The sequence below is a fragment of the Coregonus lavaretus genome, assembly GCF_964263955.1.
Source record: "Coregonus lavaretus genome assembly, contig: HAP1_SCAFFOLD_1226, whole genome shotgun sequence".
NCBI classification, from domain to species: domain Eukaryota; kingdom Metazoa; phylum Chordata; class Actinopteri; order Salmoniformes; family Salmonidae; genus Coregonus; species Coregonus lavaretus.
The window spans coordinates 121,552-138,236 of NW_028161385.1; the positions used below are offsets into that span (position 1 = coordinate 121,552).

Sequence of the window (16,685 nt, forward strand, 5' to 3'; positions counted from 1 at the left end):
TTTGTGCTTTTTAATCACGTCGCATTCTCACGTCATCCAATTTACTCAGTACTCACTACCCTCAAAGTGAATTCCCCTGCTTTGACGTTGATATCATGGCATCGTCTAAACACAGATACACTATAATGGCCACGTAAATAAACAGACTGCATCATTACCTTAATTTGCTTGCCCGGCGTGGCCTCTTCGATGGTCTTCTCATACTGCTGCTTCAAAGCCTGAGTGGAGACCTTTGGTAAGTCCTCTCCTCCAATGACCCTAACTGAAATAGAAACAGGAAGCAGTTGTCTCATTAAATCAGTCTCAGTTTGAAGCCCAGGGGGTTTGGAGGATACTAAAATCGTGTCTTTAAAACCTACCGTTTCCAATTCCAAAAGTGGCATTGATTACCTTATTCCCAGTTGCAATATTTTTTGCCTTCCTATGCCTTGATTTAATTTGCGGCCATGCACTGAATTTCTAATAGAAAATCATCTTCAATCCAATTCATTTCCACACCTCATCTGTAATTTAGGTTTGGAGAATAATCCCCAGCTTTCAACAGTCATTACTATACAGCATACACTCTAGGGTGTGATCAAAAAAGCCAAAAATTTAAATATGAATAATATTATACTCTACCTGTTTCACCATAATGGTTTTCATAACTGGAGGCCACGTTGCTTTGTTGAACTCTTTGATCATGAGTCACCTGTAATGAGATGGAGGCAAGCGCTGAGCTCAATAAGCAACTCTTTGAATAGATTTCCTTCACACACAGACAACAGAAAGGGTGTGTAAGGGGAATGTTGATTTGAGATGAAACCAGCCTTTTATTACCACCTAAGGTTAATTTAGCCCTGCATTTGTTCATTTTTTATTATTTTTATTTTTCCACTTTACTCTGTGTAGGAAAACTTTGGAAAACAAAGTGATATGAGAAACAAAAAGTGTTAAAATTATTCACTTACACTTAATTATAGATGTTGTGGCAGTTGCAGGGGCAGCTAACATATTGAGATAAAACAATTCGATTTATTGAGTAGGTGTGGGCTGAAATGATGGCAAATGGCCTAGCAGGCTTTGTGACGGGCTCAATATGCGTTTGTGAAAAATGTGTTTAGTTTGAGACTGCACAGTTGCAGGGTTAAGGGTCCAACTGAATGTAAAGACTAATTTAAAAACAATTTGAAAACAAATATGAGCGAAAAGCTGGGTAATGATCTAATTAAGTCATATTATACTTATTCTGTAATAATAATATAATTAATTGGTAAATACCAGGTAAGTGATGCACTGTAATCAAGGTGTATAATACCTCCTGGCCATGGAAGAAGGCCACCTGCTGAGTGGTAGGGATGACCTCCCTGACACTGCTCCTCACTGTCACCTCCTGTGAGCTGGACACCTCCTGTCAGAAAGACGACACACAGACCGTTCACACACTAGGCCTACATATTTATCATTCACAAACGCACACGCGTGAATGTCTCCAGATGGCGATGGGTGTGGTTTGCGCCGGTTCTGCTTTACGGGGTACTTTACTTGAGGGCAGCACACAGTATTTTGGCACAAACCCGCTCGACTAGCGTCTCTTCCTGTCGGTGACAGGTTGCAAGCAACACACTCGCACACAAACACAAACACTTTAACGCACATACATTGTAGCTATCAGTCACAAACACACAGCAGTATTGTGTTCCCCCTGACAGCAGACCATATTTAGCAGCAGGATGGGAAAATTGTTATGTTCAGAGAGCAAAGCTTACTGGAAAATCCATCTGTTACAAATAATAAATTATTTCCTCTCAATTGCAGAGCTCTCCCCGTGAGAATAGTAATGTCAAAATCCTATTAGACAGTAACTTAAGGAGAGAGTGAGTGACAAATAGAGACAGGTGAAAAATCTCTGAAGTAAAATGAAAATACACCAAATTCACCTCAAATAGGTTTTAGAAATGGAGTACTTGAAATTGGACTTTCTTTCCCTGGCATGCAGAGCGTAGAAACATACACGTCAGAATAGTACTGGCTCCCTGAGACCGCTTAGATCTAGTATAACATATTTTGTTGCTGTACAAAACACCCCTGACTTGCCATGCAGCAAAACAAAACTGCATGTGGACCCATTATCTGAGCTGCAGAGACACGCGTAAAAAGGCTCTTGACGCTGCAGCACATAGTACAACGACTCAACAAAACCCACTGCTCCACACCTGACCCCAACCCCATGCATCATTAAGTCCAGGCCCACTCTCTGAATCCAGCCTGTTTTAAGCTCAGCAGGATGAGAGAGAATGCATGACTGGGCAGAATCTATCCCTGTGTGGCTGTGACCTGTATATGGCCTTTCTGCCTTGTTTTTACTATGGATGTGTATGGTTTAGCATGGCTCAGTATGGTTCAGGATGGTTGTGAATGCGTTAGTATGGTTCAGTATGGTTCAACATGCTTTAGTATGGTAGTGCAATAGAAATAAATAAGGATAAAGGATCTCTATATGGCTCATGCCTTGCCCGTTTAGTTGGCAGTACCTGCACGGATCTCTTTTCTAAGTGGACATGGGTGACGCTGGTCTGGGACTGGGAGGAGGAGGCGTACTCCTGGCTCTCAAACTGTTTCTTCACGCTGGCCAGACCCCCTGGCAGAGAACAGGCTTCAGACTCCTCCATAACCTATTAAGAGAAGACATAGGCATCATTAGTTAGAGTCATCTCCATGCAAATGGTTCTCATAAGAGTATATGCAGGGCTACAGTGGTAGTTAATGCAGAAGTGATAGTTCCAGGGACTTCCTGAAGGGGGCATAAGTAAGCAGCATCTCCCACTGGACTGGATTACTTCCAACCCTAAATACAGTCTAGGGAGTTATGACTTGGAACTCATGACGTTTGCAAGAGAATGATGTCCCCAGTCTCCCCACACGATTGGAAATCCCAAACATCTGTGACATCAAGTCAAATCAAACTAACTAGTTCAACACAGCATAGCGGTATCAAGCTATGTTTTAGCGGCGTATGCAGACAGTAGCTGTAAAGGTGTTGATGGATCATTCTGGTCCAGATTCTGTCTGTTATCCCTCATAGTGTGCAGTAACCCTACAGCCCAGCCTCCCACCGCCAGCTGTCAGCAGCCTCCCCATGGGCGGTGACACTGGGATCAACGGAGGTCACCACAGTGGCACTGACAAATGACAATGATGGAATCAATCAATGCAGATTGCTGTCATTATTCAGCACTGAATGAGAAGTAAATGATGTATGATGAATGTTGATGTGTCATGCATCAAAACATTGTTTTTAACCCACTACCTGTATTCAGAATTTTACATATTACTGTGTGGACAGAGGTTCCTGGAATATGTGGTTGCTGGAAGATCTTTGTAGTGTCCAGGAATATTCAACACTGGGTTTCTTTATGACAAAAGATGAAGTATTTCTATCCATGAGGATACTCAATATAAAAAGGCTTAGAAATACAAAGATGTCTTCCTTTCAGTTCCAATCACATAACAGTGACCTGGGTATAGAGAAGCTGAATGGAATGCAACAGACCAGGGAAGAGAAGCCATATAATAGTGAACCACTGAGTCATGTATAGTAAAAGGCTAAAAAGTTGCTGCTCCGATGGCTTCAGTTCACAGACTGAGTTGAATTAATGGCCTTGGCTTAATGCATGCACTCATTTTCAATTACAGTGTAAGCAGCTTTCAGATAGGGGTTTCTTTACTCTGAAGTGGTAGCCAATGATGACCCTGGCTTGTAAGCTCTTTTTTGTTGTGTTTTTTACACAGCAGGTGTGGTCATGAATGTCTGTGTAGAATAGTTTTGAGAATGCATCATATTTGGAGATCTGTGAAAATGTTCTGTTAATAATACCCATTCAAATGGGTGCACTGCCAATTATACCACGCACATTTCTATGTGTGTGTTTGAAGGTATAGTGTCTGTCTGCCTGCCTGTCCTGTCTGGTTATTAGCCTGTCTAGTTATCAGCCTGTCTGGTTATCCTTGGAGTGTCTTTCCCTCCATCTCTCTTTACATCCTTGTGGAAGTATCCCCTTACCGCGGCGGATGAGCTGCCGGCCTCCTTCTTGGACACGGCAGCCTGATACATGGCCATGCGTTCCTTTAGTGACACGGACTCCGGCTCCTCACTGGTGGGTGCTCCTCCTTCTCCTTTCCTCTGACTCACCACCCCTTCCCTTTCCTCAGGACGTCCTGAGCTGGTTCCACCCGCGCTGCCCGCAGCTGCAAAACGCAACAGACATGGAGTTTACTTTCCAGGACGTGAGAATGCAGTTTATGAACAAAAAGAGCCGAATCCTGACTTGAAAGCCGTGTTTGTCACACAAATTTCTGCATTAATTCTCAGCATTGATTTACAGTAAATCCATGGTTTACGTAAAAGTCAGATCAGATATGATTCAACCTTTCAGCGTTTCAGCCCATTGATAGAATAGATACTTTCAAGAGTATAACCATGGACGACATTTTAAGGGGACATATTGGAAAACAGTTGTGGTAGCTGCATCCTATTATCTGAAAGGACAAGGCCATTATGTAACTGCGAGGGGCATGGCGACAACCGTGACAACCGCTACCAGTGGAGGCTGCTGAGGGGAGGATGGCTCATAATAATGGCTGGAATGGAGTCAATGGAATGGTATCAAACACAAACACTCCTCCACTGATCTCTACTGCCATCCAAGTTAGCTTTAAACCTACGTCTGGCTTGTTCCAGAACCACATCCCCTCACATGTTTCTTACATGACCCCTCTATACATAGCCATAGACAGGACAATGGGGATTCACAAAGGATGTTGTCATGAAACTGAAGAGAGTCACACTCATCAATCAAACAGGACTGCTCTAACATCACACGCATGCATGCGCGCACACACACACACACACACACACAAATGGACACACACACTGGTTAGTACAGTATATCCCTATAGACATCCAATTAGAGTCAAGTATTGATTTATGGTTGGCTCTGCTATGCTATAAAGCATCATTAACTCCACTGAGGATCTATCTAACACCCACACTGGACCTCAAGGCTTTTAGCATGTTGATTCTGCCGCGGTTATAATGCATTGAGATCAAAGAGGACACGGATGGAAATGGCAATTGTATTATGTAGTACACTTTGACATTTCTATGTTGTGGATTGTATCTGCTGTTTCACATACTGGGGAGATCTTAGCCAAAACAGAAGCACATGGATAGAACATGGGTAGGCCTATATTTTAAGGAACTATTCCAATGGTATCTCGGCTACAATTATTAGCGATAGAAAGCTATTCTTTGCCTGGTACATACCGTACACATATACCCCTATGGAGAAGAGCTAGTCATCCTAATGCCTGTCAGACCACTTTTAGAAAGTTCTATGAATACATGTGTTACTATCTGCCGGTTTGATTTCCTATTCCTGGAATTGACTGGTTATCTGACTGGATGACACAAGTCAAAGATGCTCCCTACTTCAAGTCTATTGAAACAGGGCCAAAGTATATCCTTGTCTCATAAACCCACATGATTTCTCACAGGAGCCAAGCACTTGGATTGGCTACCATGTGATGAAAGCATGTTCCCTTAAACCACCATTTTTAGATCCTCCTGCTATGGCGGGTGTGTTAGTGTTAACCAATCACCCTGCGCTGTGGAGAGAGATAGCTAGTGGATGACTGACCAGCACAGCAACGTCCAAAAATAAATGTGGGTTTTACCCGCTCTTGACTATAAATACAGGTCAGATACCCTACACCTGAGGTCACCTGAAACCTGACACTCGTTTAACAGAACGAACAAGGGATAATGTCCTTATTTATCACTGGGGATAAGTGCCTACGACACGTCATGGTTCTGGGCCTGGTTTCCCATAGGCATCTTAAGGCTAAGTTCATCGTTAGAACCTTCGTAGGAGCATCGTTAAATCTCTGAGCTGTCTCCCAAAACAATTGTTATTAACGTTGCACTTGAAAACGTTTGTAATCTAACGCCTGCCTCAGACCACTCGTAGAACAGCAGAGCGCGTTGTTAGAGGCTTTTTTGCGTTCCCACGTCACTTTATGCACAGCAGATCTCCGGTAATCAGAATAAGCCACCTCAATATTTGTAGCCGTAGGTGGGAATATCTCTCTAGGAGCTGATCCGTTATCAGTATTGTGGAATAATTATAATGTTAAGGAAAGATTTGAATGGAGAAAGCTGATCCGAGAGCAGCACTCCCTTTCTTTTGATCCTATCAGTATTGACACATGCACCAACGACGCACTTAGTGACCGTTCTCTCTGCGTGGTGTTTTGGGAAACGCATGTTACATCTTCAGACGTTGTAGGAAAGATGCATATTTGAAAGAATCCTAATCCTAAATTCCATCGCTATCGGGAAACTGGGCCCTGGGCTGTCAGTAAGACACACAGACATACAAGCGTACTGATGCCATAAAAACATTGACAACAGTCCCTTGGTATGTTCAGCCTGCGAGTGGAGGAATGGTGGTGAATGAATGCAAAGCTCGCCATAGCGGGAAAGTGACGTAGCTAACCCAGGCTCCAGGAGGGTCGCAAAGATAAATCCTCCTTTTTTTACGGCCCTGTCTGCAGAGTCATGTTTCCCAGTAAGAGAATGAGGGATGAAGGGAAAAAGAGAGAGCGAGGTCAAACTCAAGGACATCTGAACAGAGCTCAATTTCTCCAGAAGGCTAAAAGCATTTTCCTCTCTACATCACTGGCGCTTTCCTCTGTTTAATTAGCGATATCAACCGATTTCAATGATTATAACGTTTACAAATGACTTACTGGGTAAGATGCCATAATCTTCCAGCAGATTACCATCTGTTTGCGTTTCGACATTGCTATCTTAAAAGCAGAGGTGCTTTCACTCATTTTATTTTCCTATCTTAACTCCCCTTCCATGGAAGGCCACCTACTGTATGATTAGTCAGCAATGTGTTTGCATAAACTCCACATGGCAGGGATGGGTGGCTCTTGTTCTCTTCCTGAGGAGTGTTAACTCTTAATCTCTCCGATTTACAGGGCAGCGGTGCCTTCATCTGGCTCTAGTGATAGGAGGGGGAGGTTGGGGCGGCAGGTGTGTGGTTGAAAGTGACGGGTGGGCATCAGGAAACGTCTATGGGGGGAGAGAGTGTGTGTGGGGGAGGCCTTGCCTCTGGTATGCATGGCTCAGTGGCTATATTGAGCTGAGCCAGGGCCGCAGACCCCTTCTGATGCTCTGCCTGTGGTTATGTGATCAGAGGTGGGCTACGCTGCTAGCTAGCTAGCCTTATGGAACCACAGACCCAGAGCAGCAGCTGAGACCTGAGCCAAAGCTCACTGTTCTGTGACTCTAATTCAACTGGCTGTTCCACAGGCACAGAGGCGACACACAATTATTGAGCTGTCAAATGGATCAAAGAGACCACTGGATCGGCCTCTAGTACGTGGTCACGTTGTTTCTAGTGAGTACACTCACAGTCAGAGAGCATTCCAGGCGAAATAACCAAGTCATATCAGATCAGAAAAAACAAGCTGACTTCATGCATACTTAACAATCCCACATCCTCGTGGAATCATGCTTCCTTTCGCACTTTTACATTTTATTCATTTAGCAGACGCTCTTATCCATAGCGTCTTACAGGAGCAACTAGGGTCAAGTGCCTTGCTCAAGGGCACATCGACAGATCCCTCACCTAGATAGCTCCGGGATTTGAACCACCAACCCCTCTGTCACCGGCCCAATCATCTTCATCTGACAACTCTATATTTTTTGAACACATTTAGAAGACTCTTGCTGTAATTCCAGTCCTGTTTTACATGGTAAAACAACCTAGTCGTACAGTACACGCAAGCAAAAGCCGTATAAAGCTGAAAAGGCAGTCTACTGTCAACACCGTCAGTTTACCATTCAACCTCTCATTCATCCAGTACATCCAGTATCTCTCTCTCTACATATCTCTCTAAGTGTCTTTGTGTTCTCATTCAAATCAATCATGTGACAATGAATGTCAGTCCACCTTTACATGCAGAGGATTGTAACACACTGAAAGGCTATGAAGGTTGTAAAGACTGGCCCACTTACTGTAATGCCCTCTATGCCTTTAGCACCTCCGTGTACCTCGGACAATACAATCCCACAGATAATGTTGAAGGGCCTTGAAATCCCCTGAGAGCCAGCAGCAGGGTCCTTTTGCCCAGCCGTTACCAGAGGCAACTAAACAAAACCCTGGGAGGTGATTCGGTGTGAGTTGGAGACCAGCTCCAGCAGTGTGCGATCAGCTCAGCTCTGTGGGGCCTAGTGGACAGTGACAGCTGATTTTATTTTAGATGCCCCCTTCCTAAAAGACGGAGCTCAAGAGGGGTAGGGGGGCTTTTTTTAGATGAGGTACCCTACATGCCTTTTACCTTAAGTCACACGGACCTAACAGAACAGACGTCCTGCACTGAGACCTCGAAACCGGACCCCGCATCCCTCGTTTCTCAGAGAGGAGGGGAAAAGGCGAAGGGGTGGGGGGGGTGTAATCAACCCAATGAGAGGGCCAACCCAAATAACCTCATACAGGTCCCCAAATCCAGAAATATTGACAACGATGATTCACCATGATGACGTTCTTTTAATATATTTGATGATGATATGCGTGGAACCACCTTAGGCTCCCTTTTAAGAGCCACAGATAGCAGGACTTTTTACATGCCACAAATGAAAGGTAGAAAGTGAACGGGATTGAGGCTCAGGGATCTCCCTTGGCTGCCTGGGCCCAGATGGGGAACAGGGATGCCAGATGGACAGGAGTCCCCTCTGAGACCGCAACAGAGCCGCCTGTCATAGCTCGCCCTGATGCATCAGCCATGATCATGGGATTTACAACACACTATATAAAAATATATCTCAGTGTGTGTGTGTGTGTGTGTGTGTGTGGTACCGGGCCTGTCTAAGTAACTGAGTGACGCTGCTCCCTCTCTGTGCCATCGAAGCTCCCTCCACTTAAGCTACTGCCCAGCCTTTCTGAACTGCCTGGCTGAACAGCACCTTATCATCTGAAGCTGTGGAAGACCATCGCCCAAGACCTGCCAGATCTCTACCAGATTTGTTTTGTTTGTTTTTGCAGTGTCTTTGAGATTCTCTTTGTAATATTATTATTATTAAAGCCACTTGTGTTCTGAGAATCATTGAAAACATTTCCAGGAACCGTACATAAGAACATGCCTTAAAGCTAGAATCCTTAGTTGCTAGATCCATTTTTGGACTTATAAATTAATCATACCCATTGATTCTTGAAGAATATAACTTCTAAATGCCTCGAGCTTAGTTCAACTGTCGTACCCCATCAGAACCCAAAATAGCTTGTTTTACTCCAATGTTTGTAAAACAACATAAATGTAAACAAAAACTTGATATCATGGATGGTCAGTCTGTGAATTCGAGAGTGGTTACATTTCTCCAGACCCATCACGCAGCTTTTTAGCAAAACAGGGGCAGGGAGAAGCTTTGTTATTTATTTATAAAAAATAAAAAAATAATAAAAAACATTATTTAACTAGGCAAGTCAGTTAAGAACAAATTCTTATTTACAATGACGGCCTACACCGGCCAAACCCGGACGACGCTGGGCCAATTGTGTGCCGCCCTATGGCACTCCCAATCACGGCCAGTTGTGATACAGGCTGGAATCGAACCAGGAGGTCTGTAGTGACGCCTCAAGCACTGAGATGCAATTAAGGATTCTAGCTTAAGAACACACACAGAAATTCAATAGAATATTTGGTGACTGGAAACTTGGCCCATTACGTGACATACAAGAAGCGCAATTCAATCATTTATCATTTAACTGACATCATGTCGTAGTTAAAATGTAATTCCGCCACTTTTCAACCTCCTATTCACCATCTCCAGCACCAAACCAGCGTCTACATACAGTAGGGTCCAAAATTATTGACACCCTTGAAAATGTTTGGCAATAATGACTGTATAAAATAAATAATTCAAATACTGAGCTATATTGTATGCTCCAAAAAATTGGTCAGAGAAACAGATTTTGTTTAACAGGAAATCAAAAATCAAAAAGGTAGGGGTCAAAATTATTGCCACCCCTGAAGATTCTTATAAATAAAGTAGTCATAATTGTAGTATTTGGTCCCATATTCCAAGCACGCAATGACTACATCAAGCTTGTGACTCTACAAACTTGTTGGATGCATTTGCATTTCGTTTTGGTTGTGTTTCAGATTATTTTGTGCGCAATAGAAATGCATGGTAAATAATGTATTATGTCATTTTGGAGTCACTTTTATTGTAAATACGAATAAAATATGTTTCTAAACACTTCTACATTAATGGGGATGCTACCATGATGACAGGTAATCCTGAATTAATTGTGAATAATGATGAGTGAGAAAGTTACAGAGTGTCAAAGATCATACCCCCAAGACATGCTAACCATCCCTGTTATTGGTAAAAGTGAAAAGGTTAGCATGTCTTGGGGGTATGACCTTTGACCCTGTAACTTTCTCACTAACCTGCAGAAAGAGAAAGGGAGAATGAAAGAAAAGAAAGAAAGAGAAGAGTAAACTTTGCCCAACAATAGCGAGCCCCCCCTTAAACTGTTGACCTTGTGAGAGTCCTTCCACTACGCTAACTTCTCTCATTCAGGCTTTATCAAAGGCTGATTAGCATTAGCTCACCCAAAGTACCAATGTGCAGACCCTGACCTATCTTGACATTCTACCCAGGGTACTCCTGGTTCTGTTCAGAAAGCCACCAGGTAGTGTATAGTTCACTAAATTCAAATGCATAGCAGTGATTGTTGTTTTCTGGCCCTGCAGAGGCAACACAGTGCGTACCATAGGAGGCTGGAGGGAGGAGCTATAGGAGGATGCGCTCATTGTAATGGCTGGAATGGAATAAATGGAACAGTATCAAACATATGGAAACCACATGTTTGACTCCATTACATTTATTCCATTCTAGCCATTACAATGAGCCTGTCCTCCTATAGCTCCTCCCGCCAGCCTCCTCTGGTGCGTAAGTACCCCCAGAGTCAGACATAGCAGTGCATCGACTAAAGAAAAGCCTGGTTATCTCGACTGTAGGAACCTGTGCCGTGCTGATAATCCCTCTGAAATTGCACATGGATTTCCTGTTCCTGGAGTGTAAACAAACTCGCCCGGAATATCTGATGTCATAGACAACATCCCCTGGCGCTTTATCAGCTAGCTAACACCTGCAGGCCTTCAAATGGTTAATAATGAACGCATTTAACAAATTCTGGAAACTTTTTTTGTTAAGGCACAGTAGATGTGTATGCAACTTCACTGGCAAGGCTTATTTTCAGGTCACTGTTTAGACAATAGATATTCACAGTTTACGTTGTGTGCTGCCTGTCTAGATAGAGACTAGTGTCCCTCAAAGCACCCTAGCCCTCCGGTTCTGTTTGAGTATTGTGCTTAATGGAAGATAATGGGAGGATGTGAACTTTTGCCATTTAGAGAAGCCCTAAGAGAAACACTGTGGATCAATACGTGTCAATCTGAGTGACTGGAGCTTCGATTTCCAATTCAAGCTGGTATCCTGAGACTAAAATCTCCTCCAATAACCTTCATTAGGTAAAATCCAAAAACAAATTTGCCTCGGATAACAAAATCAAGAGGTGCTTTTCTTGATGGAGCGTATCCCCTGATATAATAAAATACTATCACTACAACTCAGAATATTACATCCTGTATAAAAAATTAAAAAAATTATTGTGTTGTTTGGACCCACAGGTGTGGGCTAAATAAACCAGACCCAGAATCCAGTGGGATATCCAAAAGGGAGATATTGTAACCAAGGTTGTCTATTTAAAAGACAGAAGCATGCTGGTTCGAAGGTGAGGTTGGTGCTTGTTTAAAGCACAAAGCGCAGTGTGTCGTTCACAGGTCTTTATTTAACACGTTGGCTTTGGGCAAAGAGCTCCTTCACCTCCTCTGTCACTCACTGTGAGTGGTAAATCACATGATGCTGTCATTGACATGACACTGTCAATCGGTCAGCTCTCACAAACCCTCATCACTTACACCACCAGTCTGCAAAGGCGACAGTGTCTTCCAGCTTTAGCCACCACAGTGATTTAGGACTGGTTAACCATTTCACATGACCGACATGTGACATTTGAGGAGGGAAAAAATAATTCTGGAAATTCAACTGCTGTAAATAGATTGTTACTGAAACAACAACAACAACTGGGAGTAATGACGTTGTGTGTGTGTGTGTGTTTGTGTGTGTGTGTGTGTGTGTGTGTGTGTGTGTGTGTGTGTGTGTGTGTGTGTGTGTGTGTGTGCGTGAGAGTGTGAGTGAGTAAGTGAATGAGTGAAACACAAAGTGAGCTGTCAACATGTCCATCATTCCACTGAGCTTTTCCCCACCCACTGTCTCTCTCTCTCTCTCTCTCTCTTTCTGTCTCTCACTCACTCACTCACTCACTCACTCACTCACTCACACACACACACACAAACACATACACACACTCACACAAACACAGAAGCACCTCAACATGACCCCAATGTCACACACTCGTGTCAAACACTCAAGCCCTATCTCTGTCAGGTCATGTCCTCTGCCTCCACACATGTAAATCATATACAGTGAGGGAAAAAAGTATTTGATCCCCTGCTGATTTTGTACGTTTGCCCACTGACAAAGACATGATCAGTCTATAATTTTAATGGTAGGTTTATTTGAACAGTGAGAGACAGAATAACAACAACAAAATCCAGAAAAACGCATGTCAAAAATGTTATAAATTGATTTGCATTTTAATGAGGGAAATAAGTATTTGACCCCCTCTCAATCAGAAAGATTTCTGGCTCCCAGGTGTCTTTTATACAGGTAAAGAGCTGAGATTAGGAGCACACTCTTAAAGGGAGTGCTCCTAATCTCAGCTTGTTACCTGTATAAAAGACACCTGTCCACAGAAGCAATCAATCAATCAAATTCCAAACTCTCCACCATGGCCAAGACCAAAGAGCTCTCCAAGGATGTCAGGGACAAGATTGTAGACCTACACAAGGCTGGAATGGGCTACAAGACCATCGCCAAGCAGCTTGGTGAGAAGGTGACAACAGTTGGTGCGATTATTCGCAAATGGAAGAAACACAAAATAACTGTCAATCTCCCTCGGCCTGGGGCTCCATGCAAGATCTCACCTCGTGGAGTTGCAATGATCATGAGAACGGTGAGGAATCAGCCCAGAACTACACGGGAGGATCTTGTCAATGATCTCAAGGCAGCTGGGACCATAGTCACCAAGAAAACAATTGGTAACACACTACGCCGTGAAGGACTGAAATCCTGCAGCGCCCGCAAGGTCCCCCTGCTAAAGAAAGCACATAGAAGGCCGTCTGAAGTTTGCCAATGAACATCTGAATGATTCAGAAGAGAACTGGGTGAAAGTGTTGTGGTCAGATGAGACCAAAAAGAGTTGATGCTCTTTTGCATCAACTCAACTCGCCGTGTTTGGAGGAGGAGGAATGCTGCCTATGACCCCAAGAACATCATCCCCACCGTCAAACATGGAGGTGGAAACATTATGCTTTGGGTGTGTTTTTCTGCTAAGGGGACAGGACAACTTCACCGCATCAAAGGGACGATGGACCGTCAATGTACCGTCAAATCTTGGGTGAGAACCTCCTTTCCTCAGCCAGGGCATTGAAAATGGGTCGTGGATGGGTATTCCAGCATGACCCAAAACACACGGCCAAGGCAACAAAGGAGTGGCTCAAGAAGAAGCACATTAAAGTCCTGGAGTGGCCAGTCTCCAGACCTTAATCCCATAGAAAATCTGTGGAGGGAGCTGCAGGTTTGAGTTGCCAAACATCAGCCTCGAAACCTTAATGACTTGGAGAAGATCTGCAAAGAGGAGTGGGACAAAATCCCTCCTGAGATGTGTGCAAACCTGGTGGCCAACTACAAGAAATGTCTGACCTCTGTGATTGCCAACAAGGGTTTTGCCACCAAGTACTAAGTCATGTTTTGCAGAGGGGTCAAATACTTATTTCCCTCATTAAAATGCAAATCAATTTATAACATTTTTTACATGTGTTTTTCTGGATTTTTTTGTTGTTATTCTGTCTCTCACTGTTTAAATAAACCTCCCATTAAAATTATAGACTGATCATGTCTTTGTCAGTAGGCAAACGTACAAAATCAGCAGGGGATCAAATACTTTTTTCCCTCACTGTAAAAGGAGGGAAACATTGAAATTTGTATTTTGGGATGATTTTCAATTACAGAAACATACATCTGAGAACCTTTTTAGATGACAATCGGAGAATACTGCACTTTCCCCACGACTACTCTGTACAGCCAGTGTTATCAGTCGCAGTGGAAAAGAGAAAACCCACAATGCAGCCACTCAGCAACTTCTCCTATCACAGTATTGGAAACACTGTTTCAATATCTAGGGTTGTTCATTTTCTGCCTTGGATGGTACTCAATTCCCAGAGTTGATTTGATCCCACACAGGACAATACAGTACATTCTCAACACACAAAATCATCTTCGGATTTCTCTCTCAAATACACGTAACCAGTATCACATTCTGTAGCTACGATTTTAAGAAATTCTTTGAAAGTTGTGAAACCTGATTTCTGATGGAATAAAAGTCCTGGAGGAGGAGGAGGAGGTAAAGCAGTGTGTAATACTACAGTAATGAACTACTTACAGAGGCTGGGGTCTTGAGTTGAGGCCATCTTCTCACCAGGTGAAGGGTCCCTCTTCTGGTCCAGCTGGTAGCTACTGGAGGGGGCTCTTCTGGATGGGCTGGAATGTACGGCTCTCACTTCCTGGTTAGGGAAAGAGAGGGAGGGAGGGAGGGAGGGAGGGAGGGAGGGAGGGAGGGAGGGAGGGAGGGAGGGAGGGAGGGAGGGAGGGAGGGAGGGAGGGAGGGAGGGAGGGAGGGAGGGAGGAGAGAGAGAGAGGAGGGGGAGGTGAGCACATTATCAGAGGAAACACCTGTGCTTTCCCAGAAGGGGGTGGTGATTGAGGTACAGGTCATAGCCCAATCGGCACACACACACAAGCTGGTATGCACACACACACACACACACACACACACACACACACACACACACATGCCTGTACACACACAGTGCCAGTCTGAAAAATTATCCGCCCAGTGAGTGTTAGGTGTCATTGAACCCCTGGACACCAGTGGAACATTGTCGATGGTAGTGAGGATGTCTGTGTCTGTTGACTGGATGGCAAAGAAAACTCTGAACTTACAGCGCAAACACTGATGACCTTGACTGGAATGTGCAAAACAGGCATTGACTGGAAAGTTACAGCAAACAAATCACTCCAGTGAATTTTAATTGGCAAACTCTTGGTGTGTGTAGCAGATTAAGGCATACTTCCATCTCCACCCTTCAACAGAATTGTAGGTTACACAACTACCGTGTTAGACAAAATGCAATATTATAATGCAAAACGTGTCTCGTTGTTAGTGGCATATCCTTGTGTTTCCTGAAGCGTTTCTTTGTCTAACATAGAAACCAGTAGACGAAGCACGCCTAGTTTTCTTGCAAATCAGCACTGTTTGGAACAAACACACCTATGTGTTGTTTTCCAGAAACTATTTGCAAATCAAATGTGTTCCCTGTGGTAATTCATCTACAGATTCCCAGCGGGACCTGGGGAAGAGTGACAACAAGCAAACAACAACACAAAGACACAGCAGACAACGCTCCCAAACACCTGCCACAATCAGAGAAATGCAAATCTGGGACACACACACACACAAAGACACAATGTATTTGAAGGGCATGTCCATGAGAGGAACAGCTTGTGCGGTGTGTCAAGGTGACAGGTCCAAAACAGCGTGAACAGAGTTAACCTGTGGTCTGGGTTTGTCGATTGACTGAATGTGGGATGTAGTCCCTCACACTTCAAGCTTTGTCAACAGCGATACTGTAGGTAACACCATGTAGCTGAACGCTCCATTCTAACACTGTAAAGCTCTAACCACTCCTCTCCTCAGGAAAGAGCTCCAAGCCTCCCACCGGATCGAGTTACGATTTCTTTTGATGTCTCCCGTTATTTAATAATGATAAATAATAAGTCTATGACAGCGCTGTGTGTTGCTCCGGGGATGTTTAAGAGCGTCATTAGCTACAGTAGAACTGATGTTTGAACAGCATTTGTGTCTGTGAAGTGGGGATTGACAGTATAGAGAGGACTGTGTGCTAATCTCGAGACGAGGGTTCCATTCAATCTAATACACAAGGGGATTTTGGAGTTAAATCTCCTATAAATAATAATGCTCCACTACAAACATGTTGGCACAGTGAGCTTATTTTACTGTTTACAACAATCCAGGTACACATTGTATCACAGCAAGCAAGTGGTGTATTCTAATAGATTTCATTGGATAGGGCCCACAGTCATGTTACCGGGCAGACTGGGCTGGAGCCCCTCTGTTGCTATTCAGCTCTGAGGTCAGATGTCAACCAACAGGGCAGGATGTAGAAAATCTGTATCAGTGGAGTGAGCATTTACATCACATAATATAGTCAGCAATCATATGACACATTTCTATACAAAACATGTCATATCTCTACTGTATATATATACGTACATGGTCATTCAGCAGTATCCTCATGTATTTCCTCAACCATTCCCATTAGAATAGATCAAATGCTTTCTGCTTTTCTCCACTATTATGCCA

General features: G+C 43.6%; 1 protein-coding gene across 1 annotated transcript in view; it reads right to left on the reverse strand.

Annotated features, from left to right (window-relative positions):
• The window catches only part of LOC311120746 (uncharacterized protein), a gene marked incomplete at its 5' end in the record, with an annotated part of 29,058 nt that extends 14,223 nt beyond the window's left edge, over positions 1–14,835 (reverse strand). Inside the window, 6 exons of the mRNA XM_084195319.1 lie at positions 159–262; positions 622–691; positions 1,298–1,390; positions 2,514–2,654; positions 4,043–4,227; positions 14,685–14,835. Of these exons, the coding sequence (XP_084051445.1) occupies positions 159–262; positions 622–691; positions 1,298–1,390; positions 2,514–2,654; positions 4,043–4,227; positions 14,685–14,835 (744 nt within the window). The remainder of the gene's footprint in view (positions 1–158; positions 263–621; positions 692–1,297; positions 1,391–2,513; positions 2,655–4,042; positions 4,228–14,684) is intronic.
• Between the last annotated feature and the right edge of the window lie 1,850 nt (positions 14,836–16,685).